The sequence below is a fragment of the Suricata suricatta genome, chromosome 10, assembly GCF_006229205.1.
Source record: "Suricata suricatta isolate VVHF042 chromosome 10, meerkat_22Aug2017_6uvM2_HiC, whole genome shotgun sequence".
Classification (NCBI taxonomy): Eukaryota; Metazoa; Chordata; class Mammalia; order Carnivora; family Herpestidae; genus Suricata; species Suricata suricatta.
The window spans coordinates 64,064,304-64,092,246 of NC_043709.1; the positions used below are offsets into that span (position 1 = coordinate 64,064,304).

Sequence of the window (27,943 nt, forward strand, 5' to 3'; positions counted from 1 at the left end):
AATGTTCCATTGCACTCCACTTATAATTCTTATGACACTTAGTTCAAAACACTGAAGGAGGCGAGCTTGGCTATCTGTGTGTGTTATATCCCCCACCAGACTGTAAGCTCCCAGGCAGCAGAGCATGTAGTTCAGAGTCAGGGGGAGACCTGAGAATTCAGCGAGTCCAAGCCCCCGTGTAAAATCTGAGGGCTCTCTACAATACTTGGCAAGGCAGAAAAGTTTGTGACGGGGTACTACCCCCACCCCATGGCAGCTTGCTCCTTCTTGGGGAAAGTGTATCTCCTAGAAAGCTCTCCGATGTGGAATTAAGATATTTTTCTGAAATTTTTTCATGTAACCCCTGTCTTATCCATTGGTAATCTACAGAATAGATCAAATCCCTATAGTCACAGGACAGTTTGTGAAATATTAGAACCTTTATATTTTTCCTTCAATCTCCTAACTCAGTACTTTGCACATGAAAGGAAGGAAGGGAGGGAGGAAGGGAGGAGGGAAGAAAGAAAGGAAGGGAGGAAGGGAGGAGGGAACAAAGAAAGAAAGAAAGAAAAGGGAAGAAGAAAGAAATTGTTAAACAATCTTCCTCCATCACTCATCAATGTACCAAGGTGGGGCAAGTTTGTATAGTCTCTGAAAGATATTGTATTGGTTTTGTAATATGCCTTTAATTTCTCTATCTAGTTTTAAGAAGAATTTGTCAGGAATACAATAACCGAGAATTCAGAAATTCAAAACATAAACATTACTCCACTACAATAGCTTCCTCACTCCTTTAAGGTTCTCTCATCTCCACAGCAAGCAGACCATGTCTTTAATGCTGTTGGGATGACCTGTGTGGGCAAAGCTGGGCGAAGACAAGCTGCTCGGCTCTGCCAGGAAGAGTCCACTCTCAAGGGGCAATTTCTTCTCACCTCCAGGATCTCTTGGGCTTTCTGAGCTGACTCAGGGCTTCATATGCAGCCTGGATCTCCAGGAAGTGCCTCTGAGCTTCCTCTGTCTGGTGTCGGTTGTGGTCAGGGTGCCAGATCTTCACTAACTCCCGGTATCTTCGATGTATTTCTTCATTTGTTGCCCCCTCTGAGAGACTCAAAACCTCAGGGAAACAGAAGGTGACAAATTAGAATTCTGTACGTTTCAGAGAACCTGGGCCTCTCCCCACTTCCTTGCTAAATCAGGCTGTGCTACCTCTGGAATTGGCTTCTACTTGCCTGAGAGAAAGGCCCAGAGCCTCAGATTCGAATTCTAGGCTTTTTAAATTTTTTAATGTATTTATTTATTTTGAGAAAGACAGAGACAGTGCAAGTGGGGGAGGGGCAGAGAGATAGAGGGAGAGAGAGAATCCCAAGCTGACTCAGTTGGGTGAGCATAGAGCCCGATGTGGGGCTTGAAACCATAAAACAGCAAGACCATGACTTGAGCCAAAACCAAGAGTCAGATACTTAACTGACTGAGCCACCCAGGGGGACCTAGAATTCCAGCCTTTTTAAACATGGGCTCGCTCTGGATCTGATGGCAAGAACCAAGCTTTGCTTTGAATCACAGATGCCCATTTTCTAACCTGGGACTTCACATTTTTGATCAGATCTCTTCCTTGCAAGAGATATAAGCATATATAAGCTTACCAAAGACATGTACAAGAATGTTTACAGCAGCTTTATTTAGAATAGCCCCAAATTGGAACTAACCTAAATGTTCTTTAACAATAGGCGTGGATAGATAACATGTAGTGTATTTATATGATGGGATACTACACAACACTGGAAACAATTTATAATGGTTGCAGTATTCATACTGCATGCAACAGTATAATAAATCTCACAAACATAATGCTGAATGAAAGAAATCAGACATGGGGTGTCTGGCTGGCTGTTTAGGTAGAGCATGTGACTCTTGATCTCAGGGTTGTGAGTTCAAGCCCATGCAAGGTGTGGAGCCTACTTTAAAAAATAAAATAAAAATAAGTTAATTAATTTATTTTTATGTTTTTTTTAATTTATTTTTGAGAGACAGAGAGAGACAGCATGAGCAGGGGAGGGTCAGAGAGAGAGGGGGACACAGAATCTGAAGATAGGCTCCAGGCACTGAGTTAGCTGTCAGCACAGAGTCCAATGCAGGGCCCAAAACCACAAACCGCAAGATCATGACCTGAGCCGAAGTCGGAGGCCCAACCAACTGAGTCACCCAGGTGCCCCCAAAATAAGTTAATTTAAAAAAGAAAAAAGTCAGACATAAAAGAGTACATACCAAATGATTCCATTTAATGAAGTTCAAGAATGGGCAAAATTAATCTATGTAAAAGAAGTCAGAATAGAAGTTCTTCCAAGGAAAGTTGTATAGAGTGGGAAGGGACACAAGGGAAACTTCTTGGTGCTGGATATATTCTATACCTTGATCTGAGTGGTGGTTACATAGATGTATACATAAAATGGGTTGTCAGCATAGAGCCTGACACAGGGCTTGATCTCACAACTGTGAGATCACAACCTGAGCCAATGTCAAGAGTTGGACGCTTAACTGACTGAGCCACCCAGGCACCATATATGTTATATGTTACTTTATATGTGTTATACCTCAATAAAAAGTAAACAATACATACCTATCTTTTCCCACTCACTGTTAGTGACTCTGTACCTTCACCCTCACCAAGAAGCCCAAAGAAAGCAGGATACCCTCCCAGGGCCCAACCCAGCAGACATGAAAACAGTACTTCCACATAAGGGGCATCAGTTCCCATAAGGCTTAGCCTAATGCCCAGAGCCATTCCAGATGGAAATGAGAGAACAAAGACTTACCTGGTAAGCCAGCTGACGCTTCTCATCCTGAAAACTGCTAACAAACTCATAGAGCTTCTCCCACTCGTGGAAGGAGTCATTGCTGAAACCATGATGTCCCACCAGCAGCCTCCAGATCCGGTAAGGCAGAAGGAAGACAGACTCTATGACGCGGCCAAGGAGGGGGAAGAAGCTGAACCAACTCAAAAAGGAGCCCAGGGTCTCTGCCACATAGCTGAGTGTGGCCACTGTATTACAGAAGGTGCTATAGACTAGTGGGCCTGTGAAAGCCAGGTAAGCCAAGCCCAGACGGTAGAGCCGAATACTGAGTGTCTCTGACCCAACTGAAGTTTTATAGCGGCGATGCTTCTGAGCTGTGATGCTGGCAGCCAAGCTAATGGGCAGGATGGCTATGGGGCGGCCGTAGAAGATAGGGGAAGTAAGAAATGCTGCCCCTAGAGTATTCTTAAAATCTGAAGTCTGGTTGCCAACAGCAGCCACCAGCAAGACCCCTAAGCCAACTGCTAGTGGGAGGCCCACAATATAGAAGTTGGCCATGAAAGAAAGGCTAATGAGAGCCACCAGGCCAAAATAGATGCCCACTATCACCTGGGCGACAAATCGAATGAAACTTAAAGGAGGCGTCCTCGCTACTGAGCTCTGCCTCTGCCCCTGGAGTCTGTTGGCCTGAGCTACAAAGCTTGGGAGCTTCCAGAATTCCCAGAGCCAGCCCAGCCCACCACCCCCCAAGGTAAGCATCCAGAGCAGTGCATGACTGTCTCTCCCCAGGTACAGGTGGTGGAGCCCAGCAGGGCCTCCTACAGCCCAAAGGGCATAGGTCACCAGGAGCCCTTTGGCCATCCTTTAGGTAAAGGGTGTCAGACCAAGCCTAGTGGCACCTGACATTCTGCCCAGAGTGCAGAAATCTGGGGTCATCTGTGAGAAACATGGTTGTCATGGTCCCAGACCCTAAGAGATGGAAAAAAACAGTCATAAGATTATATCCAGGCCCCCAAGAGTAACCATCTCTCCTTCCAATAATAATCAAGCACAGATCTTCCTGAGTGTCCCTGAAATTCAGGTTCTCCTATACCTTTGGTCTAGTGCCTCATTTCCGTTTTTTAGAAACACAGCCAACTCCAAATTTAGGGGAGAAAAATGCTTTAAATGCTGTCAGTTGATTTAGAACTCAGCACATGGAAAGAAAAGCAGAAGCTTAAATTTCAGACCACTGATTCCTGGAATGATTCATGGGAGAGTGGAGTGAACAGAATGTCTTTCTAAAGTTCCTACACATTTTGAAAGCCCCCTGACCTCCCCAGCCCTTCTCAATTGGCAAATGGCCGCCCTCAGACACATAGCCAAAGTTTCTCTCCAGCCTTCCCATCTTTCCAGGCCACGAAATCTTCCCACAAGTCAAACTTGAAAGAGGTCCTGAAGTCCCTCCACAGAAACAGCTCTGTTAAACAAACGTTTTGACTTAAACCCTGGCACCCCATAGTTCAACCACCTCCTTCCAGGGCAGATTTGGAGTCTCCAAAGAGGCTGGTTGAATCCCCAGAATATCAAGTCAGAGGCCAACGTGTGCCTCCCAGGATCTCCCCTCTATGTAGAGTAGGCCTCAAGACCACCAGCCAGTTACCCGCTAGTCCCAGGATGAATTGCCGTACCTGGGTACCCCGGCTCCCAGACCTCGTCAGACCAGTCATTTCCTTTGGCTACAGAGTCAAAATGGCCCCGTGTCACTCCGCACTCACTTCCATCCAAATGGACTTTGTCTATGTTTGCTGTGTCACGGAAGTGGGGCCGTCAGGGTCAGGCCCCTCCCTAAGCACACCCCCCCACACACACACGCCCCGTCCCCTTGGGGGTCACCTTTCAGCCTCTGGCTCCTCTCGCCTGCCCTCTCGGGTAAACTCGGTGGGAGACTCTCGGGGCTCCCCAGGCTCAAAGCGGCGGGCGCAGCGCCCCACTCCAGGCCGAGCGCGTCTGCGCCGCTGCACCACTGTCGCCAGGTGGCGCTGCCGCTCACGGAAGGCCGGGGCGGGGTGGGTCTCCAGACTCACCTTGTCCAGCTGCCGGGGCAAAGCCGCCCAGAGTGGTTCGCTATAAACGCAAAAATAGGCCTTTGATCGCCTCTTTCCTTCCCTACAAATGAGAGGGTGATTTTTCCCTCACCTCAGAGAGCGCTCTCTTCCTACTCCGTTGTTTTTCAAAACTGCCTTGGATGGCTCCACTTCCAATTCCTCTAAGGCCGACTCACCCCTCTGACTGCAGAGAGGACCCCTAGCCCCTGAATTTGCCTCATTTGCCCCGCCCCGAGGCCTGCTAGTCAGGAGGATTACATCTAGACCTAAGCCTGAGACCTGAGAGGCCTCCAGATCTAGTGGGAGCCTGAGCCTGCTGTATACTGAAGGCTATGGGCGGGCGAGAGGCAGAAACAGTAGCAAAAAGGGATCTGCGTCCCACCTGGAAAGCAGAGCGAGAGTGAAGCCGTAGCAGCAGGGTAGTCTGCCTTCCTCCCATCTCGATGCTGGGAAGGAGCTGGAATGCAAGATACCTTCGCTTCAGTGCCCTGGACTCCAATCCTGGCTCTGCTACGTGACCTTGGCCAAGTCACGTAGCTTCTTGGGCCTGTTTCCTCCTCTGTAGAAGAAAGGCTTGGCTCTCCAAAGTCCCCCAGCTTTTACCTGGGGGTGGGGTGGGCCTGGTGGCCCTCACACTGCCAGTCCCTCAGCCCTTATCTCGGCCGGGGGGAGGGAACAGGGCTCTCCTAAGGCTCCTTAGGGCTCACTGAGGGGCTAGGGCTGGGAGGGGCCCAAAAGCGACGCGGGAGCTGCCCGCTGGGGGGCGGGGGCGGACAGGGTGCTGAATAATGAATGAGACTTAATTGGGCCCACTCTGAGAGGCGGCGCGCTAAGCTCGGCAAACAGCTCGGGCGGCGGCGGCCGCCGCTGGACAAACAAACTCGCTCCAGTCGCTGGAAGCGGGGTGGGGGAGGCAGCGGCGGAACGCAGAGGGAAGGGGCTGGCCGCCTGGCTCCCGGGCTGCGACGCGCAGCCAGCTCTTAGGCCGGAGGAACCCAGGACTGCTGGGCTGAGCTGACCTCCTAGAGAGTGGCGGTCAGGGAGGGTGCTCAGGGTTCCATCTCAGGAAGCGAGGGCTGGGCGGGGAGAGAAGCAGATTGTGCGGCGGGAGCCAGGGGCCCAAGGGCGACAGGAGTGCGCGGAAAAGATGGAGAAACGAGTGGAGGGCGGAGGAGAGAAGGAGAAGTGAACGGAGAAAAAGCACACCGAGGGAGGGGCTGTCGGGGGTGGGGGCGGGAGAGGAGCAGTTACCGAGAGGAAAGGGAAGAGCGATGGAGGAACAAGCGAAGGGAGGCGCGAGGGGCCGGGAGAAGAATTGGAGAAGAGTCAAGGAGAGGGATGGCAGGTGACCGGAATGAGAACGAGAGGGCGGCGGGGCGGGCTGGAGGCGCCCCTGCCTCCGCCTCGCCCCGCCGCGCTCCCGCCCTAGCGCTCTCTCCAGCCGCCCGCACTCACTTTGTCACAATTACGGGGCCGTCACTCGGCCCGGATTGTTTTCCCCAAATTGTTGTTCTATAAACTGGCGGGGGGTGGGGAGTGGGGGGATCTGACAAGCTGAAGCGGGAGGGGAGGGTCTGAACTGCGGTGGGGGACGTGGCGGAGTATTTACGCACGAAAGGACCAGAGCGGGCAAGAGAATTCGGGGATCTACGCGGGAACTCTGGTTGCTGTTCAGAGTTAAGCCTCGCTGCTGATCCCGCTTTTAACATTCCTGGCCCTTCTCGGCCTCGGCTGCCTCAGTTTCCCCAAAAGAGAACTGTGAGGATTGGAGGATAGGGGCCGCGGAGGCGGTTGTAGGTGGGGCCCAAACTTCCCTGCTCACCCATTCTGTTTTGTTCTTTATACCCTGGTCATAGCGGGAGGAGGTCTATCCCGGCTCAGCGGTCCCCAGGCTCCTCTCACCACCGCTGGGTGGCCAGACCACCCCCCCCCCCCCCCCCCCCCCGCCACAAGTCTAGGCCACCACTTGCTCCGCCCGCGCCCTCCAGCCCCAGGCTCCGCGCCGCTCGGTGCCCCAAGCCACCTTGTCCCTCAATGGCGCAAACATCTGTTGCGCGCCCACTGTGAGCCAGAGCCGCGCCAGCCTTCCTCCCCACCCCCCCACCCCTCCCCCGCCACCCGCCCCTGCCGGGCCGCCCTGCCTGTCGGCTTCGTGACAGCCGCCGCCGAAGCCCAGGCCCCGCGGGAGCGGGCCTGAGAGGAGCCGCCGCATGGCTGGCTCCGACACCGGCCTCCCCGGCGGCTCCAGGGGCAACGGAGGGTGGCGGCCGCTGAAGCGAGACCAGAGCCGGCCCACAGAGTTGGCAGAGCTGGGCCGGGGAGGGGGGAGAGCCCCTGGGCCGGCTTGTCTCCGCGTCTCTTCGGCCTGTAGGTCTCCTCCTTCCATTGCCCTAGGGTCGGCCGGGGCCGGGACCCCGCCTGGCTCCGCGTGCCTGGGACGCGGTTGGCTCCCGTGCTCCCTCCCCGAGTCCGGGTGATTTACACGCGGGCTCCGCGCAGCGGCCGCTTCCCAATCAGGAATATCGACCCCGGGCGGGGCCCCCGGGCCGCATCGATCTCTCTAAGGCTCGGGATTTAAAAATGTCAAATTTGCCTTTTCCAGGCGGGCGGAGGGGGCGGAGGAGGGGCTGGAGGAGGGCGGCGGTGTGGTGGGAGGGGATGGGGGAGAGGGGGATAGCGGGGCATCGACCAGGTGCTTGTGCCCTGAATGAGAAGCGACCTGGTCGTGGCCAGGCCCCGATACTGTGTGGCCATCCTTGGGTTTTAGTCGCCTCTAGGTGGGAGCAGGAAGGAAGCCCTACTCCCTCTCTCATTCTCATGGACCTCACCGTTGCACGGGTGTGTTCCCAAAGGGAAACCCCCAAAGGAACGAAGACATACCCCAAAATGTAGGAAGACAATTTGGAGAAGATCCCTAAACATGGACACAAGGAGAGGTACAGAGACAAAGATATAAAGGCTCCAAGAGACACCCTAGCTATGAGGAAGTGCAAGGCAAAGGGAAGGTGACTGAAAGACACAGAACAAAGCAGGCAACCAGAGATCCAGAATCACCCCCAACTCTGCCCTAGAGACCCAGGAGATTCAGGACTGGGAAGAAGGTTAGGCTTGACCTTTTAGTGTGTTTGAGAGTGAGGGAGAACAAAGCCAGGTGAAGAAAGAGAGTTATTGGGGAGAGGAATCAGACTATAATTAGCATTATTCTCCCAAAGTGTCAACTAGTAACTAGACCTAAAAGGTAAGAGTCCCACGGGCCACTAGGCCAAGCCCCAAAGAGTAGGCTCTCTTGGAGATCTAATGGTCTGACCTGTGCCTGAGACCCACCTCCTCCTCTCTGACCACCACCAGCCTGGGGAACCAGATGGGCTGGAGATCACATCCTGTATGTGACGAAGATTGAGCATATGTAGGAGTGTGGATGAGAGAAAACTCTAGTAGTGACCACTTCCTTCCCCAGGACTCAGGAAATTGGTCTCCAGGCTTTGGAAAAAAACATCCACTACTTTCAGGAAGCTTGGGGAAAGGGTGACGTTTTAGGTGGAAATGGCAGAAAGGAGCAGTTGTCCGGACCAGCATCCTCACAGTTAACATCTATCCCCCCACCCCCAGCAGCATACCTCAGCTGTCACTGTGCACACTGCCATTTCCTACAGAACTGGAGAGAGAGAGAGAGAGAGAGCTGACAGCAAGTAGTGGAGGGGGGGGGGGAAGCACAGACACGAAGGAAGAGGCTGCAGCTGATCCTCAGACACACAACACCTCAGTCACACCACCACTGACAAAATCAGGTCGACACTTTCCTAACACTGACCCACGCTGTCACTGACTTCCTTGTGTGATCCACATTCATCAATCCCTGTCACACACACCACTTCTGTGTGCACAGACATGCACAATTCCTCCCAGGTCAGGCCGAAGCACCCAGTCGTTAAGGCCTGTCCACACATTCTATTGATATTAGACCTTAAATCGCCTAACCCAAGGAGAGGGCTTAGGTCCCCGCCCCCGTTCCCCCAAATTCTATAACCAGAGCCAGCTCCAACAACTGAGAGCCAGAACTCAAGAAGTCAAGTATCAAGGTTGAGGCGAAGAACCAGGAGCTGACCCGGCCGTGGGGCTACTAAACGCCTCCCTTACTTATTAAAAGCCCCCTGCCACTAGCCTCTTTCCCCCGCACGTCCACTCGCTGCTCTCCCGGCCCGCCATCCGCCTGTCAGTCGAGTAATGAATGCGAGCTCCGGGCCCCCCCCCCCCCCCCCCCCCCCCCCCCCCGGAGTCGTTCATCACTGCCAGCCACCGCCCACCTCTCTGCCACCCGCCGGGAGGGCTAAGCGGCCCAAGCTGCGAGAGGCCCTCTCCCCCCACCTCGACCACTAATTGTCAGATTGAGATGTTGATTTGTCAGCTGGGAGCTAGAGCCAAAGAATTCGGAGTAAAACCTGGACGCCTTGAACTTCCTCTCGGCTCCATGCGGGTTCGCCCAGCCTTGGAGCTTTTCTGGATTTGATGTGGATAGGTTGGACAGTATCATTCTATTCCGATAGGAGGCGCACCAGGCTACAGACCCTCAATTTCCCTAGGAAAGCTCGCCTTGGGCGCAGTTCCACTTGTATAGACCGGAGGCCCATAGAGTTTAGTCCCCCAGTCTCCCAGCAGGGGGCGCCTGGGCCACCACCCTTTTCTGCAGCCAGATCCCTGCTTCCTTGGGTGCACTGGAAGCACCCAAGGCAGTGGTCCTCCGGTCTGCCTTAAGGTCACGCCGGGGGCCATATTCTCTCTCTCTCTCTCTCCTCTCTCTCTCTCTCCTCTCTCTCTCTCTGTCTCTCTCTCTCTGTCTCTCTCTCTCTGTCTCTCTCTGTCTCTCTGTCTGTCTGTCTGTCTATCTCTCTCTCTCTCTCTCTCTCCCTCCTGCACGTGCCTCCGGTCTCCCGCAGTCCTCCCTTTTCCCGCAGGAGGCGCCCCTGTTGCTGGTCCGCTCTCTCCTAGCCCTAGGCGCCTAGGCTGCAGTCCCACCCCCGCCCTCTCCCCAGCCCGGGCCCCGGAGCTCCCCGGGCGGCCGGCTGAGTGACGGGCGGCCGGTGATTATGCGGAGGGGGGAGCGGGGTGCGCCGCGGGCGGCAGCGCTGACCCTTCACATTTCCGATCCGCCGGGACCCTCATCCATCCGAAGCTGCTCTTTGTCTGGCCGCCTAATTGCCGGCGGACAGGATGGATGGCGGGACCGACAGCCGCGGAATCCCTAATAAAGGCCGCGGCCGCCGGGGAGGGAGCGCGGAAAGGAGGGGGAGCAAGAAGGAAAGGATGGAAGGAGGTGGGAAGAAGTACCGGGTTGCAGCCGCCGGCTCAGAGGCGCTGCGCGCGGCGCACTGGGGAGCCAGGCCCGCCTAGGGTGCAGGACTGGGCGTCCCGGGACGACCCGGTTCTAGGCGCGGTGGATATGGGGCTCGTTTAGTCTCCTGCTTGTTGAAGAGGAAAGAGCTAGATGCCACCAGCAGAAAGAGCATCCTAGGGCCGACCCGCTTAGCCTTGCCCTCGAGGCTTTGAGCTTGGCGCTGCCTCCTGGGCTCTGGGCTCTCGCCAGCTGGCTCCCCTCCTTTGGCCCCCCGCACAACCCCTCCTCTGCTCACCTGTCGGTCTCCCAGCACGGATCCAATATCCCGGCGGAGAAATGAGGGGTCTGACAGCTGTCTGTGCGGCCGCTAGCCACATTTCATTAACTGGAGGCTGGAGCGGGAGGATGGTGGGGGCGAGGGGGAGCAAAAGGAGGTGGAGAGGGAGGCTAGGGCGAGAGGACGCACCTGGCCAGGGGTCAAGGACTTCGGAAGTAAGTCAGCCGCACGATCTGGCCTGACAAACACCTTGGAAAGAATCACTACCCCTCCCTGTGAGAGTCAGGATCCTGTCCTCAGCCCTGTGGGCGTTAGCACGGCCTTTTGAGCCCACGGGTCTAAGGAGTTGCAGTGCCGGGAGGAGTGGAAGACCTAGGCCGAATGGCACTGTGCCCCCTCTCGCCCGCGGCGGAGGTCTGCCTACCCTCGGAAAAACCGGGGCAAAGTATGCGCAGAATCTTGGGCCATGACTGTTTTCCTTCCCACCATTGTGGGAGGAGGAGAGCGGTCCTCAGTCCTCCGGGCCAACTTTACTCTCATTTGCCTCTTGAGAATATTTTCCTCCGACTTGTTTGGTTTCGTTCTCCATCTCTTTTCCCTGCCCACTCCTCTTCCTTCTGAACAGCTCCTCTCCGCAGCTAACTTCTGCCAACAGTTAGCTAACAATTGAGCACCTGGTGGGTGTCAAGCTTCACAGCGCTGGGGTGAGGGATCAGGGACACTGAGCCAACTGCCCTATTGGCCTCACACACATAGGTCTCCCCTGAGACTCGTTCAAGTCTTGTCCCCCACTCCTGTACGGTTTCGTTCACCCTTCCACTGTCTCCGGTGCCATTCTCTTCTCCAGGGCACCAAGATCAAAACTAGAGTCCTAGGCTTGCCACTCACAGGGTGATACAGAACAAGCCATTTCTCCCTTTCCGGACCAGTTTTCTCATCTGTAAAATGGAAACAATATATCCACCTCTCAGGGGTGCTTCAAGGATGGAGTAAGAACTTGCATATAAAAGCCCTACAATACAGCATTATTTCCCTTTCCATGTTATCCCCTGTCCCCTCAGGTGGGCAAAGTTCTTTTCTCTTCAGACCAGGGGTCGGGTCGTCCGCTACTAGGCAACTCAGGCTGCTTCTAGCTCTGCATAATCTTAGATGTGGGAGCCGGAAGCCAGAATGTTTGTGAGAGGATGGGGGCCACACTCTGAATTACCCTGAAAAGTGAGGAAGGAGAGAGTGTAGGAAAACAAAAATGCTTTCTTAGATTTTAATGCGGCATCAGCCTGCTGGTTTCTCTCCTCTTAAAAATGAGGAAACTGAGGCTTGTGGATGTTACACTGCAAGTGACAGGGACAGGTCACACTTTTAGGATCTTTCCTCCCCAGGAACTTCTATTGCTCATCTCCTCACTCTTCTTCTTCCCCTGAGGGGGTCTGGGTCAGCGACAAGGAGTGTGGGAGAAGGAACAAAAAGAGAGAACCTTCAAGGAGCCAGGACCTTTCCACTAGACTTCATAAAATTTTAACACGAAAACTTCCTCAGAGTAGAAGGCACATATCACATGCAAATCATATGCTAATCACATGCTAATCCAAAGTCTGGTCCTCAGAACTCTGACACACACCTGGCTGTAAACTCTGGGGAAAATGCTTGGGAGACCCCTGGGTTCCAGGACAAGACAGACAAGAGATTATGTTCCACTTAGGCTCGGGTTATGGAGTTAGGGTTCATTTTAGGATTGAAGAGGAGTCTAGTGTATAATTTGGAATTAGGATCAGGGTCAGTGCAGCATCAAGATGGAGGTTAAGGTAGGATTCAGATTGGGTTGTGCTTTTATTTATTTTGAAGTAAGCTCTACACCAAATGTGGAGCTTGAACTCACAACCCCAAGATCAAGAGTCATATGTTCCACCGAATGAGCTGGCCAGGAACTCCTGGACTGTGCTCTTAAATAGGGGAGTCTAGGGGACTCCTTAAAGATCTCCTCTCTCCTCCCCTTCTCCCATCAGACTCATCACCACCTCCACTGCCCTTGCTATGTCCTGCAGCACACCCTTCTCTGCCTACTTCCCATTCCCAACCACACGACCTCCTTGGGGCCTCCCAGTTTGGCTGTCTGAGGAGCTCTGGATAAATCGTCCCAGACCCCAGCCTGGGCCTCGGCATTTTCTCTTGAGCTCAGACACTTGGCTTCTGGCCCCAGGAGCACCGGCAGGCCTTGACCCTACCCAGGTCCCTCCTCGGCCGAATGTGACAGCTGCAGGGGAAGCAATAAGGACCTGGTGAGCTGGCAGCTTCATTCCAGAGCGTGGGGAAAGAGCAACAGAACATGAATAAATTCATGGAGCTGGCCCCTCAGCTCCCTGTGAGCCAAGCCTGCTCCCCCCACCACACAGACCCACTGCCGCCTGCAGCCCTGCTGGTCACCGCAGCTCACAGCCTGGGCTGGGGATGGGAGGAGAAGGGACACTCCAGAGAGAAGAGGGCTGGGACCTGAAAGGGGCTGAGGTGAGGGGCTCAAAAAGAGGGCCTTGGTGAGTAAGAGAGTGGGATGGGGAGTGGGGCTGAGCAGTGAGGGCCTCTGGTCAGCGGAGGGAGGGCAGGAGAAGGGGGAGGAGGAAGGAGAGGGTGGCAGGACCTGGGGACGATGGGGCTTGAGGATCGGGCAGGGTAGGCCAGCGTGAGCCCTGGCCTGCTCTCTCCTCTCTGATCCATCCATCATCCAGCCTGGGGGAGCAGTTCCGGAATTAGACATGCACGGGGCTGACATGGCCCTCAGCCCCCCGAGGAAGACAAATGGCGACAAAGACCTTGAATAAAATTTGTATTTATGGTTGGAGGAGGAGGCCCCTCCCCCACTGACTGCCAATCCTTTCAAGCATGTAGGGGCCTCTCTCCACACCAGCCCAGCCTCAGCGATCTCTTTCTTCCTGCACCACTATGGGCTGGGAGGTGCAGGGAAGGGGTAGAGAAAATGAGATGAGGGGAATCACCCTCCATCCAATAATCATGCCCCGGAGTGCCCTGTGCCTGCTATTTTGCACAACTTACTCCTATATATCACAGTCCTGACTTATCCTAGTCAATAAGAGGTCCTTTGCAGCTGTCCACCTCCAGGGTCTCCAAACATCCTCACTTTTGCCAGACCCGAAGCCCCTTCTCCAAACTTCTGGCCCTGGGGTCCCTTGTGAGGAAGAAATTCCCTCCAGAGGTGCCAAACCCTAAGGAAGGATGCAGCCACTGGTTTTCTTCCTGGACCCTGACCCCTCACAGAGAGGGATCTATCAAAGCTTGTGTCCCCTCTTGGTCACTCAGAGTGACAGAAACAGTCACTTCTCACAGGAAGGTGTCCAGCATTTAATCTGCATTTTAGTTGTGTTAATTTGCATAACGAACTTCAAATCCCTCCCTCAAACCTTTGTTATATGGGGATCAACTTCTTTGGGTTTCCATCTAAACACAGACTTTTAGGAAGAGAAAAGCAGCAGAGATGCTGGGGCTGGACAAGGTCTGGGGGACTGGGGCAGGAGTGGTGCTGGGCTGGGCAGGGCAAGTGAGACTATACCTGCTTTCTGACTTTTTCTCCCCAGGAGATTCTCTACTCTTCAGTCCTAAGGAGAGATGGCATTCATGGGGTCCCGCATTTAGAGATTAAGAGGAAGCCAAATACAAAAACCTCCCTTCAAACAGCATTCATATACACACATACACAAAGACAACATACAATCCACAATCCCACTCACCCAGGAACACACAAGGCCAGGGTCCCATGGCCTGACCGCACTTGCCAGCCCGCTGTCACAATGCACAGACCCAGAGCCTACCACTCTGTTGGAAGAACCGCCCCGCCCCCGCATCTTCCCCACAGTTGATATGTCACATTGGAGTCCGAACACGGACCTGGGTGTCTCTGCAGCGCGCCATTTACATTTCTCTCTCGATCTGTCAACCTGTCTCAGCTCTTGTCTCTCTCTCTCTGTCTCTGTCTCTTCCTCTCCCCCTCTGGGCCTGTCAGTAAGTCTCTTTTCGAAGCGTTGTCTCTGTCTCTGGGTCTCTATCTGGCTTTCTGTCTCTTTGATTTCTGTCGCTCCTTCTCTGCTATCCTGTCGGTTTCCTGCTCACTCCCCTAGACTGATCTGTTTTCTCTTTCGCTCCTTCAACCTCTTTCCTGCTTTGCACCCCACCCCACCCTCACCCCCACCCCCGCCAACACTGGGGGTCGAGGGTAGAGGCGGCTGGAAATTTGCCTTTTCCAATTCAGGCCAACATGTACTCATTGAACCCTTTACCAAATGTTATTGGGTCACCGGCACTGAGGGGCATGGCGTGGCGAATTTCTTTTATCCACCTTTATGTATGTTTGTGGGCTTTTCTTTTCTTTTGGGGGGGGCGCTTTTTAGCTCTGGAATCCACCTCTGTCTTCTTTCTGTTTGTATCTAGACCCCTTTTTAATCACATATCTATTTCTGGCTTCCTCTGGGCTCCGGGAATACCGAACTCAGGGTGCAGTGAAAGTAAGGCTAGGGTGGGGGCAGTGAACCCCTGCAGAATCCGCTCAGAACCAGGCAGTTACCGAGAAGCTGGGGGGACGCGGGTGGGGGCCTTTGCCTGCCCCGCCCCCGCGCTTCCCGCTCTGGGCGCCAGGGGTCGCTCCTCCCCGGGCCGCTTATAGAGGCTCCCGCCGCTCAGCGGCTCACACCACCCGCACTGCCGCCCCGGGAGGGAGGAGAGGAAGGTTAGGGACGCAGAGAGAGAGAGCTCTAGCAGGAGAGAAACGCGGGGCAAGGCTCTAGCAGGGGCTCTGGCCGAGGCCGGGGTAGAGAGGCGCGTCAGTGCTCTCCGAGAGCCAGAGCGCAAACCTCCAAGGAGGTCGCGTGCGGTGGGCTCCACCCGTAGCGCAGAGTCCGGGACGTCCAGAGCGCAGAGAGTAGTCCCCCGCTCCGGACCGGAACGATCCGTCTGGGTAGCCGGGGACCTAGGCGCCGCCATCCTTAAGAAGGCAGCTGTCCGGAGAGCAAGCGTCCTAGATCTGTAAGAAACCAGCCGTCAGAGAAGCCGCTGATTTCAGGCGCCCAGGAACCTTAGGCTGAACAGGAGGGTAATAGAGGAGCACGGGTTTTGAACCGTCGGGAGCCCCCCAGACCAACTCACGGGGCGGGGGGGGGGGACCTCCACCTTGACGGAAGGTTTGGGGAACGGCACCGCTGAGGCGGGAGCCCGCAGGGCCGGGGGGAGGGCGGGCTCAGCCGTCGGGGGGGTCCCGACCCAAGCCCGAGTCCGGCCACAGCCTCCGGGGCCCGCGGAGAGTCCCGGGCCTCCGCCGCCATTGCGCCCAAGAGTGAGGAGGATTTGCTGGCCCTGGCCGCATCGCGGCTGAGCCGCCGCAAGCGGGTGGCGGGCGCGGCCGTCGGGGTGGCCATGGTGCTGCTGCTGCTGGTGGCCATTCCGCTGCTGGTGCATAGCTCCCGCGGTCCGGCGCACTATGAGATGCTGGGTCGCTGCCGCATGGTGTGCGACCCACACGGGCCCCAAGGCCCTGGACCCGACGGTGCGCCCGCCTCCGTGCCCCCCTTCCCTCCGGGGGCCAAGGGAGAGGTGGGCAGGCGCGGGAAGGCAGGTCTGCGAGGACCACCGGGACCCCCAGGTCCCAGAGGGCCTCCAGGAGAGCCGGGCAGGCCAGGTCCGCCAGGTCCTCCTGGCCCAGGCCCTGGCGGAGTGGCGCCCCCTGCCGGCTACGTGCCTCGCATTGCCTTCTACGCGGGTCTGCGGCGGCCACACGAAGGTTATGAGGTGCTGCGCTTCGACGACGTGGTGACCAATGTGGGAAACGCTTACGAGGCGGCCAGCGGCAAGTTCACCTGCCCCATGCCAGGTGTCTACTTCTTCGCTTACCATGTGCTCATGCGCGGCGGTGACGGCACCAGCATGTGGGCCGACCTAATGAAGAATGGACAGGTGAGATGCCCCCACCCCAGACCCAGAGGCGACAGGTTAGCTTTCTAAATCTCCCTGTACTCATTACATTCAAGGACTGCATTCGAACCCCTCCCCTAACAGCGTCACTGAGTCTAGAAATGCCAGGCTGCCTAGAACTTATAAATCGTTTCATCTAGCCAAAGAGGAATTAGTGGCCAGAGAAAGGAAATGACGTGTCCAGGGTCTCACCGACCATTAGGAATGGTGTCAGAATGAGAACTCAGGACACAAAACTTAATGTCTCTGCAGCTGCTATCTCACACTCCAACTATATAGGCAACCCTGTATCAAACTTGTTTCATGTGTCTCCCTGCCACTTAGTGTCTTTTCTCATCCTGTCTTGGGCCACCCTCTCTCCTGAGGCAGGCCTTCTGGCTTTCGGGTTTCCCAGCCTCCCAATGGTTGAGTTACCTGGAATCTGGCTCCTTTGAATTAGAATGGAATCTGGGTCTCTGGCCATGGGCTGTCAGCAGCTGTTCTTGTGTGGGGGCATTCAGCTTGGATTTTTTTTAAATAGAAAATGCAAAAAAGAAAGAATTTGCCCAGGTCCTGGGACCAATTCTACAGCTGGCCTTACCCTTACTAATACTGAGTCAGAAAGCAGAGGTGGAAGTGATGTGGCATGGCAGCTCAGGGGCCAGCCAGGTGGCCTGACGGAAAGGATTTAGAGGGGGAAAGACGCAAAGGGCAGATCAAGCAGAAGCTTTGGCCCCGGGGCCTGGTTCTGTAGGCCCCACATCTTCCTTGGCAACCTCTGGGCTCCAGGTTCTGCTACTCCCTGTCCCTGTGGACAGAGTCCGAGTCACTGCCACCTTGGCTTGGGAGAATAGCTCCAAGGACTCAGCTGGAGGACTGGGACACACCTAAAGGGAACAAGAAGGCGCAGGGGCAGGGGTTCAGGGTGGTGTCTGGGCCCCACAAGCCGCAGGAGGTAAGACTGGGGCTGAGTGGTGACCTCTGAATGCCACGCACCATGGGGTGGTTTTGACCATGGCGCATCAGGGCTGCCGGTCTTGGCGTCCAAACCCAGGTCCTGCTTCGGCTGCAGCACCCTCCAGCTCCAGGACTAGCAGGCACTGCATTGGGAATCTCCTCCCAGCAGGGCCACCCCAGGAACCCAAGGAAAGAGAGTGTGTCTGTGTGTGTATGGGAGTGAGGGCTGTTTGTATGTAAGGGAGTGAGAGTGTGTGTGTGTCTGATGCGGGTGTCTGCGGGTGCAGAGTACCAAGGTGTGATAACAGAGCAGCGTCTATGTGCATGTGGCACCGAGGAGGTGTGTGTGGTCTCTGCAGGGTGTCTGTGAGCAGGAGGAGGGGGCGAGTGTCTATCTAGAGTGCTGGTTCGGAGAGCCGGGGCCGCGCGGCTCCCACTCTGTATTCTGCAGCGCGGACGCTGCGGCCCTGGGGACGGTAAATAGTGATTAGAATAATGATGAATAATTAATGAGTTAATAACCAGCCCCCGCGGGACGGGAAGAGGGGGGCTGGGGAAGGGGCTGGGCGCCAGGGGCGACCAGTAGTGAGGCCAGAGGGAAGGAAGGGTTACCTGTTGGGCGAAAGGCAACCCCCATTTCATGGCGCCGGTGGGTGCTAGAAGGGGAAAGGGCACCCAGAGGCGAGAATGCATCATTGCACCTTCTCATGGCCCACACCCTTACTTGCATAGGTACAGACACACCTGTGCCCTATCACTGAGGGAAGGGAATCCAAGTTTAGGAGGTCAGAGCGGGTTCAGAATGTTAGAAATTATCCTACAGCCTAATTTTATTGTTTAAATAATTGCAAACCCTATATAGCGTTATCTAGGTGCAAAGCACTATTCTAACACACTTCACACGTAGTAACTCATTTAATCCTAATAACCTTACGAGATAGGCTTTATTATTATCTCCCATCTTATAGTTCACATTGACGACCAGAGAAGGCATGAAACTTGGCCGAATCGCACAGCTAGTAAACGGCAGGGCCCGGGAAGCTCAGCGAACTTCTGCCCTCTCCTTGTCCTCCCCGGCCCCTGCAGCCTGCTACCCTCGCGCCCCCTTGCCAGGCCCAGCTGCACCTACTCCGCCCGACACTTCTCTCCACCCCCAGCTCGGCGCAGGGCCTGAGTGGGTTGTTCCGTTCTCCCCTGCTAGGTCCGGGCCAGCGCCATTGCTCAGGACGCGGACCAGAACTACGACTACGCCAGCAACAGCGTCATCCTGCACCTGGATGTGGGCGATGAAGTCTTCATCAAGCTGGACGGCGGGAAGGTGCACGGCGGTAACACCAACAAGTACAGCACCTTCTCTGGCTTCATCATCTACCCGGACTGAGCAGGGCCCTTCCCCCGTGCCCCTGCTCGCCCTTCGCCTCCGCTCCCCTCTTCACCCACCTGCAGCCGGCCCCACCCAAGGCGCCACCCAATCCTTCCAGAGCCTGGAGGTGGGGCGGACCCTCCTGCTCCCGGAGGCGGCCTTGCTGGGCGGACTCTGGGCGCTCCGGGGTCTAAGTGGCCAGGGAGAGGAGGAAGCCGGGCTGAGGAGGAACCGAGCGGCTCGGGAAGGGACCGCCGGCTTCAGAGTGCGCGCCTGTGAAAGCCGACCCGAGGGGGCCGGAGGTCGGGCCCTCTCTTCTGCTAGGAGCTGGGGACCAGCTTCACCACCGGAAGCTGCCAGCAGAATGGTGGCGGTGCGCGCGCGTTTGGTGGTGGTGGCGGTGTGTGTGCGGGGATGGAGAGCAGAAACAGGAGCCCATCTAGGTGGGAGGACGGGAAACGTCTGGAGGGGGTCAGGCTCCTCCTCTGTCACCACAACTTTCTCTCACCATTCTCTCCTTCCCTCATCCCCATTTTCAGGCTCCAGGCACCGCCTTGGCAGCCTTCCTATAAACTGAAAGAACAAGTGAATTCTTTCTTAGCATTTAAAACTCATTCTGTACAGCCCCCATTTCACCCCCATTCCGCCTAGGCCCTGGGGCTACAGCTGCTGTTGCCTCTCCCAATAAAGCGAAGTTGGAGAATGTGTGTGCCTCCTAACTTGGTGCACAGCGTGGGGGGAAATGGCTGACCCTGTCCCTCTCTTTTCAAGGACTCTCACCCTGCCACTCTCTGCCAGAGGAAAACTTTACTTATTCCTGGCAAGGCCTGTCTCTGCTGGACGAGAGGGCTAGCCCAGGACTTCTTCTACTCGGATATGGGGAGGAGTATCAGCTTCAGGACAGCTTGGAGACCTTGTATTGTAGGGAGACGCCAGCTAGAATGACACTAACAAGGGAGGATTCCAGAGATATGGGTCCCGTCCTGCTTTCTGCCTGCTGCAGGTGGACTTGTAAGGAGAGGAGCTCTAAGGGTTGAGGGAGTTGGTGATGGTTCCTAAGAGTGGCATGGATCTCAAGAAGCAAGATCAGGTCCTCAAAGGCCCACATTTGCCAGATGGGCAGGAGCAGTTTGTCTCTTTAGGATAGCTCTTAGGTAAGAGAGTCTGGGGGAGCCCAGGGCCCACCTCTAAGCTGGAGGACACTGCCACCGTGTGGGCAATGGGAGAGCAACAGTCGTAGCTGGCCTAGGTCAGCCCAGAGGGAAACAGACATTTGGAGACTTTAGAAACTTTATTGGGGTGCCTGGGTGGCTCAGTCAGTTGAGCGTATGACTCTTGGTTTTGGCTCAGGTCATTATCTCTCAGGTTTGTGAAAAGCCCCAAGTAGGCTTTGAGCTGACGGCCTGGGGCCTGCTTGGGATTTTCTCTTTCTGCCCCTCCCCTGGTCTCTCTCTCAAAATTAATAAATGAACATTTTTTTTAAAATACTTTATTGAAGGATAATAAATAAGGGCTAAAAGGAAGGAGCAAGGCAGGGCAGGATGTGGATGTATCATGATGGAGAGTCCTGTGGGGCCGCAGAACCAACTGGAATAAAACACTGGAGAGAGAGACCTTGTCACAGCCCAGCCATCCTTGAGTAGTAGCCAACCCTTCCCCACTCACCACTGCTGCCCACCCCCCACTCTCCCTCTCCCCACACCACCCTACTTTCCACAGGCTTGCTATGCAGGCTCAGCTTGGCTGTGAATGGGAGGCTTACCAAGGCGTCCTGCCATTCAAGTAACGTGGCCACAGGGTTGGTGCAGACCCGGGTGGGGCCTGACGGTGGGGCTCGGCTGGTGTAGAAGGCACACTCGTCATCCAGGCGGGCCTCATGGAAGCAGTGGATGGCAGTCAAACATGCTTTGAGGCGCTGCCTCAGAGCCATGGTTCTAGGGGCCAGGTTGCTGGGGCCTGAGGGCCGAGGACCAGAGAGACTTGAGGGCAGGCTCTGGAGCCCTAAACTCCCACCATATACAGCGCTTCCCCACTCCCTCACCAAGGGACACGCCATTAACAGCACATTGCTTGAGGAGCAACTCCTCCCTTTTTCCTGAAAGAGCATCAGGCTGGGGCAGGGTAGGTGGGGAAATGCAAGCAGTGGGACCAGCTGGTGCAAGATAGGGTCCCTCTCTCAGTGAGGGACACAAGCCCTTTGTCACAAGCCCTTCCAAGGGTCTCCTTACCTGCCTGGCCTGTTGGGGGCCTCAGTGATCGGAGTGAGTGAATGGGGGGGCTGGCACAGAGTGGGCGTTGGGAGGAGAAGATCAGGCAGGTGGTCGCTGGAGCCCACTGACGGCAGCAGGGCTGTGGGCTGGACTCTGGACTTGTAGGTTCCAGGGAGCAGGCCTCTGATGCCCCAGGCTCTATCCTAGGGGAGGGCTCTAGGAGTCCAGTCTGCCCTTGGGGGTCTGCCGGAAGGGGTCGAGGCTCTCCTGGAGGGCAGGGCTCTGATACCTCAGGCTGTTCCTGGACAGAGGGTTCTGGTATCCCAGGCTCCCTGCTATCGCTGGGCTCTGGAGGCTGAGCTATCTCCAGCTTTGCTCCTGTGCAGAACTGTGGCTCCACTCGCTCCTCTGGGAGGCAGGGCTTTGGTAGCACAGGGTCCTCTAACAGTCCAGGAAGGGGTAAGGCCCCTGAATTCTGCTCCGGGGCATTTGGAGTTCTAGAAATCTCAGCCAGCAGGGGCTGAAGTTCAACCATATCCAGAGCAGAGCCTCCATTTAGGGGGACACACTTGTCCCCTGCGAGCCCTTCTACCTCCCGTCGCAACAGCTGCTGCAGGATACTGATGCGCTGTGGGTGGGAGAGGAGTTACCCAGGGTGATGTCAGGGTGTGGGTTCAAGTCTCCACCCATACTGTCCTGTTCCCATACTTCTCTCTCTTCCTGCGTTCCCTTCCCAGGGGCGTTGCAGCCAATTAGGTGTCAAAGCTGCATGCCCACAGAGACCCACCTGCATCTTCAGCTCCTGGAGCTTGGGGGTTGTGCCAGGGTGGGGTCCATGAGGAGTTGCCACAGTGGGTTTCCCAGGACCCTCGTGCAAACTCACACAACTCTCCTGGTCAAATAACCGGACTGCAATTTGCTCCTGCCACACGGGAGGAGAGGGGCCTTGTGAGGAAGCCAGGCTGGGGCAGGAAGACCAGCCCAATCCCACCCTCATGAAGAAGGGATCAGGTGAGTTGAGAGGACATAGATTAGGAGGGGCAGCAGAGGAGGAGGGAGAGGTGGAGAGTTGGAAGCTTTGCCAGAGAGCCCACCTACCTCAAACTGCTGGGCTCAGGCCAATGGGACCCAGAGAGGGATCTCAGCACGGAAAGGCCTCAGACACTTACCCAGGGCAGGGCAGGCTCTTCAGGGCAAGGCTGAGGGGAGAGGCCGCTCAAACACCTGGCCTGAGACAGAAGGGAGACATCATAGCTTTCTCCGTACCCATCCGTCCCCTACCTCCCCTACCTGGCCTGTGCCAGCTACCTCCCCTGCTCTCTCTCTCCACTCTTCCTTACCTGCTGAACTCTGGGGGCTGATAGAGTGGGTGTGAACTGGGTTTTGGGGCGAATGGCAAGACGCCGCAAAACTGAATACGAGGTCTGGGGAGAGAGGAGGATGGTTGAGCAGGAACAAAACCTAGACAGAGCAGGGATCCCAGCCAGACTGCTCTGCCCTCGCCCAGTCCCCGGGACTTGTGGATACAAACGGGAGCTGAGGTGCCAGGCGAGGGTACGCGCTGAGCCCTTCCGAAGGGTGATGGGTGGGCGATGGAAGGCGGCACCACACGGCCAGGGGAGGGTATCAGGTGGGAGGCGCGGCCGTCCTGTGGAGAGGAATGAGGTGGAAGAGGGATCGCTCCCCCTTTGCATTCCTATGTCTTCTCATTACAGCAGCCAGCACTATTCCATTAAGACCTAATCAAATCCTGTCTCTCCCTTGTTCATCACCCCTCCCCATGGCTTTCCAAGCAAAAGCCAAGGCCTCACACTGGTTTATAAATCCTTACCCAATCTGATCTTGCCTTCATCCTAACCACACCTCCTGTCACCCCCCTTGCTCTGCTTCAGCCTGGCTGGAGTCCTCTTTCTGCTGATCCTTAAACACATGAGGCACATTCCCTCTTCAGGGCCTTTGTAGCTGCGGTTCTTCTCGCCTGGAACGTCCTTATCCCAGATACCTGCACGGTTCACTCCCCCGGCTCCTTTTGGTCTTCACTAAAATTTCATCTTCTCAACGCGATTCCCCTGACCAATCTATCTGAAATTGCAGTATCTTGCTCCCTACTTCCACACCCCCTTCAGTGCCTACTTTTTTTTTTTTAAGTTATCACCACCTGACATGCTACATATTTTACACATGGGTTTACTTTTTGTCTCCCCCTTCTAGAATATGAACTTATTTGCTACTGTGTATCCAGAACCTAGAGAACTGTGGAGTGAATGAAAGTCAGGTCTGTCTCCTTCTCAGCACTGATCTGATGGTAATACAAATATATACCAGGCTGTGACTTCTCGGCCCCAGGCTCCTGACACCTGGTAAACACAGGCTAGTCCTACTCTGGAGAGGCCTTGGGCCCATGGGACAAACACAGACTCAGCATCCCGAGACCCACCCACAATCCTCAGGGCTGGCTTTTGCCAGAGAAGTCCCCCAAACATCTCCCCCCACCTCTCCCCGTCCCAGAAGGGACCCATCTCACCCTGGTGTGGGTTATCCCTCTTAATGGTACCCGCTGGGCCAGACCTAGGGGGGGCCCTCCTCCTTCATCAGAGTGAGTAACAACTTCATGTTCTCCTTCAGGGAGAGAGGGAGCTACGAGGAGACAGGAAATTTGCTGTAGTGTCTAGAATACACACGGATGTCTGACATAGGGTTTTGCAATATCCAAAGAGGGTATGCCAGTTTGACAGCCCCCCCTGTATCATCAGAGGTGGGGACTCACCCAACATCCCCATGGAGCCCAGCACTATCTCAGTAATCACTTATTAATCTGAACACCTGAGTGGGCTAGAGGTGTGAGGATGGCTCTTAGGGCTGAGGACAGAACAGTGAGTGGGAGGTAAATCTTATAGGAAGTGGCAGAGAGAGGGCTCAGGTGGGGACCACCTCCTTTTAAACAAGTGCAACGGGGCAACCTCTGGCCTATCAAGGTCCCTTCCTTTCTAGTTCCTTCTGATGCGGCCTTCTCTCTCCACCACCCCCCACCCTGACCTGCTGAACTTTCTCCTGTCTGGCTCCTGATTGCATGCAGCCCGTTTGCCCCTATTTTCTCCCCATGGCCAGACAAACTCACCAGGCGGGACTGATGTCTCCAGGAGTAATCCTGAGGTCTGGTTCACTGAAGTCCTGATGACAATAAGGACAGCAGCCAGCAGTCACTGAGTACCAAGTATGAGCTGGGCACTTTGCTAAGTGCTTTACAAACATCATCTAATTCTTCACAAAACAGCCTCTCTCTAACGATACACACATTATCCTCATTTGACATATTAAAAAGAACTGAAGCTTGGGGGTTAGGGCAAACTTACACAACTAGTTAGTGCTGAGAGTTAGGAGTCACACCTAAATCCCATATATTGCCATCATCTATGCTCTAGGCACTAAACAAAAGAGGTAGCATTTTTCATTTCTGTTCCTTCTTCCCCCACAACCATGAAAAAACTGGTGTCATACTGAGGCCTGGCTGTGGAGGCTGAACCCTATTCCAAGCGTTCACCCTAAGCAGCCACAGGTTTCCCCCTTCCCTCCTGGGTTGGTGGGAAGTCCTAAAGCTACTGGAAGATTCTAGCTCTGAGGGACCCCTGTATCAGACATTGGATCACTCTTTTCCAAATGATCCTTTCTTCCTCACCGGCTGCTGCCACCTGTCCCTCTTCTTAGCTCCTGGAAACTGGGGTGAGCAGAAGGGTGAGAGGAAGGTCCTGAAGGTGGAATCTGACCCATGGGAGCAAGAGAAAAAAACAGAGTCACAGGTGGACCCCAAAACTTCAAGCCTCATCACCAGCCCCAACAGCCTCCACAACCCTCTGGTTCATTAGGAGTTATCTTCTCTCCTAAAGACCAGCTTTCTCCCAGGAAAGCGCTACAAGAAACACTGAATATCAGCCCCTCAAGGGCACTCACCAGAGCCTCTAGCCTCTGGGGACACAAGGTCCGGCCTCGGGGTCCTGGTCCCTCTAGCCTCGAGAAGCAGGAAGCCCTGGCAGGGTCCGGTCGGTGGGTGGGAGTTCTAGGGGCTAAATATGCAGAGGCACGGGCACCCTGACAACACAAAAGAGGCTATCAGCACACAGGCTCAGGATTCCTTTCTCAGTCTACACCAACCTGATTTTCTCATAGCCTGTCTTATTACCTGGCCCCTACGGGTGGTGCCTCCCTGGCTCCCTCGAACCAGTACTCTCTGAGCCAGACTGGGCTGGCGCCCCAGGCGACAGCTCTTCACCCCCTCACCTGACAAGATGGTGGCCAGGGCTGCAGGGTCAGCCACAAACTCTATGGTCCCTGGAGCCTCTGCAAGAGAAGGAAAAGTGAGAAGGAACAGGAAGGAGGAAGGCTGAGGGTCCAGGGACCCCCGTGTAGTTATCTTGATGTGCAAGAGTGGGCCAAAGAGACTCATAATATTGAACTCGGTTAACCAAAGTTCATAGAACTTTACTTTATGTAAGATACTATTCTAGGCACTAGAGCCTCAGAGATGAGTGAGAAAGCCTAGCCTCCATCCTCAAGAAGTTACTGTCAAACTACAGAGAGGTAACAGACTCAAGCCAAAGTATGGACATGTTATAAAAGAAGTACTGCAAAGTAATAGAGCACAAAGCAATTGATTGTGACTGAGGGAGCTGGAAAAGGCTTTAGGGAAAAATTAAAAAGACCTTTTGCTGAAAGGAAGAGAGAGCTTCTGAGTAGAGTTTTCCAGGAGTAGGTTCCAGGACTCTTACAGTAAGCAGAAGATCAGGGTAGTGGAAAGGTCACAAAGGCCACTGCACCCATCCCATTCCCCCACCTCCACCCAAGGAGACTGTGCTTTCAATCCTCCAACAGGTACCTGTCTGGGGAGGGGGCCTAGGCCCCACATTTTGTCCCCCAGGGCTAGGCTTCAGTTCCTCCAAGGGGTTCCGGAGCTGAGTGCTCCCCAGTGATTTTTCTGATTTCTCCGTTTGATGTGTGACTTTTGGCGTGGGGCCTGCTGAGTCGACGGGATGTTGAATACTGAGCTTTTGCACCAGTCCCTAAGGGAGGGAAAGACAAAAAGCTGGGGTTCAGCCTTGGGGTGCATTGCTGGTATGTGCTGTTTCCTCGTAGCTACTCTCTTAACCCACCAGGCCCCTCTTACCTTTGGATCTTGGTTCTCCTGGTCCCGGACGCAGCGTTTGACTGTGGATAGAGGGGGGCGTCTCTGAGAGCGTATGGGAATCTTGCTGGGGGTAGGAGATACACCCCTGAGGAGAGGATCCTTCGTGGCTTGGAGAGTGGTCATGATGGCTACAACTGAGATGGGGAGGAAAGGATCTGAGATCAAAGGTCGGTCAGTTCGGAGCATCATTTCTGACATTCCTTAAGCTCCCACCTCCGCCCAAACCCATGCGCCCAGAATACGGATGCTTCCAAGGCCACTGTTCTGGGGGCCACCTCCAGACCTTCCCGAGCCTACTTTTTCGCCCTATGACCTCGAGCTGCCTCTCAGTCCCCATTCCGTCCAGGATCTCCATGCCATACCTACCTCGGAACCACTCTGGCTCACCCACACTTCCTCTGCTTTTTCCGGACTGGCTTCTGCTGCTGCTCCTTCCCCAGTTTGTAAAATACGCCGAGCGCCTGATTGGCTCTTCTGCGCTCCCGCGGAGGCGCGTGACACCTGGCTGAGCTGTCCAATCCAGAGGCTTTGGAGGCGGGGCCAGAAGAAGGACTAGTTGTCGAACCGCTTTCTGCCCAGGAAAAAACTGACCCGATTCAGGCAGCCAATCCGAGAGTGGAGCGCGGGATGGGAGGCGGGATAAGAGAAAGAAGGGGGGGCGTTCTGAGGCCGGGGAAGGCGTGGCACTCCGAGTCAAAGGCCACAACGGGCGCTGCGAACTCTCGCGATGTCTCGGGAATACTATGAGAAGGACCCTTCTCGCGGCCTTGCGGGAGGGGCGGGCTGTCCGGCGACTGGCTAACTGTGTTCTAGACCGGCCCGAGCCCCAGACGCCAGCCAGTCTGATCGAGTGCAGCGTTAACCTTTGGGGGCGCAGTTCCAGACACATATAGGAAACATCTGCGCGTTTTGTCTAGGACGAGAAAGCGCTTCTAAACGGACAAAGAAGGCTGGATGGAATAGAATGGAGCCTAACAATAATAAAAATAAAGGGGCGCCTGGGTGGCTCAGTAGGTTAAACCTCCGGCTTCGGCTCAGGTCATGATCTCACAGTTCGTGGGTTCGAGCCCCGCGTCGGGCTCTGTGCTGACCGCTAGCTCAGAGCCTGGAGCCTGCTTCAGAATCTGTATCACCCTTTCTCTCTGACCCTCCCCTGCTCGCGGTGTCTCTTTCTGTCTCTCAAAAATAAATAAAAAACATTAAAACAAGTTAAAAAATAATAAAAATAAAAACAAACCCTATTTTCCTCGAAGGAGCCTCACGACCCAGTGAGGTGTGGTCTCCATTTCCCAGATGAGAAATAAGACCCAAACAGTGTCACTGGAATCCATTCAGCGCAACAGGCCTGGAGGACTGGGGAGAGGGGTGTCACCTGCCTGTTACTGGCAGGCAGAGGTGTGAAACAGATGACCTCAACAGAAGACCGGGAAATGGGCGATGGTTTCAAGTGTGCAGGACCCTGGTAGATTTTCTCCCTGAGGTTTCTAATACTCAAGCCAGGAACCAGGAGTTATTGTTGAACTTCCTTCCCTCCTCTTACAATCTCTCGCTCATTCTTACTATTTTTTATATTTTGCAATTCATTTTTCTTCCTCTTTATTACCACCACCCGAATCTACCCTAATCTCACCTAAAGGATTTCAAGAGTCTCATACCCTCCATTCTCTCTTGCTCTCTACTTTCATACATTTGCCATACAGCAGCTACAGTAATCTTTCAAAATTGCAATTCTGGTCATGTTACCACTGTGCCTTGACCGTTCCTCACTCACTGTCCCCATCCTGTCCCACTCTCTCCTTTGTTCTCTGCTTCCCAACTTCA

General features: G+C 54.9%; 3 protein-coding genes across 5 annotated transcripts; 1 reads left to right on the plus strand and 2 right to left on the minus strand.

Moving 5' to 3' along the window:
• Positions 1 to 645: 645 nt before the first annotated feature.
• On the minus strand, positions 646 to 6,268 carry DNAJC22 (DnaJ heat shock protein family (Hsp40) member C22). 3 transcript variants are annotated; one of them, XM_029954592.1, is made up of 6 exons: positions 6,110 to 6,268; positions 5,878 to 5,934; positions 5,241 to 5,315; positions 4,838 to 4,877; positions 2,793 to 2,935; positions 646 to 1,093 (listed from the first exon to the last, which is right to left on the minus strand). In XM_029954592.1, the coding sequence occupies exons 3-6, from the start codon at positions 5,295 to 5,297 to the stop codon at positions 908 to 910; spliced, it is 426 nt and encodes a 141-aa protein (XP_029810452.1). In that variant the 5' UTR covers positions 5,298 to 5,315; positions 5,878 to 5,934; positions 6,110 to 6,268; the 3' UTR covers positions 646 to 907. The 3 variants fall into 3 exon arrangements, with proteins under 3 accessions (XP_029810452.1, XP_029810453.1, XP_029810451.1); XM_029954593.1 differs by lacking the exon at positions 5,878 to 5,934; XM_029954591.1 differs by lacking the exons at positions 4,838 to 4,877; positions 5,241 to 5,315; positions 5,878 to 5,934; positions 6,110 to 6,268 and having other exon boundaries at positions 2,793 to 3,658.
• Positions 6,269 to 15,855: 9,587 nt separating this feature from the next.
• On the plus strand, positions 15,856 to 19,438 carry C1QL4 (complement C1q like 4). Its single transcript, XM_029954979.1, has 2 exons — positions 15,856 to 16,416; positions 18,572 to 19,438. Exons 1-2 carry the CDS (start codon positions 15,880 to 15,882, stop codon positions 18,749 to 18,751), a joined length of 717 nt encoding a protein of 238 aa, XP_029810839.1. The 5' UTR covers positions 15,856 to 15,879; the 3' UTR covers positions 18,752 to 19,438.
• Positions 19,439 to 20,206: 768 nt separating this feature from the next.
• On the minus strand, positions 20,207 to 26,550 carry TROAP (trophinin associated protein). Its single transcript, XM_029954213.1, has 15 exons — positions 26,489 to 26,550; positions 26,102 to 26,256; positions 25,814 to 25,997; positions 25,121 to 25,278; positions 24,892 to 25,029; positions 24,620 to 24,702; positions 24,062 to 24,114; positions 23,468 to 23,580; positions 22,475 to 22,591; positions 22,284 to 22,367; positions 22,113 to 22,172; positions 21,731 to 21,865; positions 20,962 to 21,571; positions 20,496 to 20,689; positions 20,207 to 20,333 (listed from the first exon to the last, which is right to left on the minus strand). The coding sequence occupies exons 2-15, from the start codon at positions 26,243 to 26,245 to the stop codon at positions 20,286 to 20,288; spliced, it is 2,121 nt and encodes a 706-aa protein (XP_029810073.1). The 5' UTR covers positions 26,246 to 26,256; positions 26,489 to 26,550; the 3' UTR covers positions 20,207 to 20,285.
• Between the last annotated feature and the right edge of the window lie 1,393 nt (positions 26,551 to 27,943).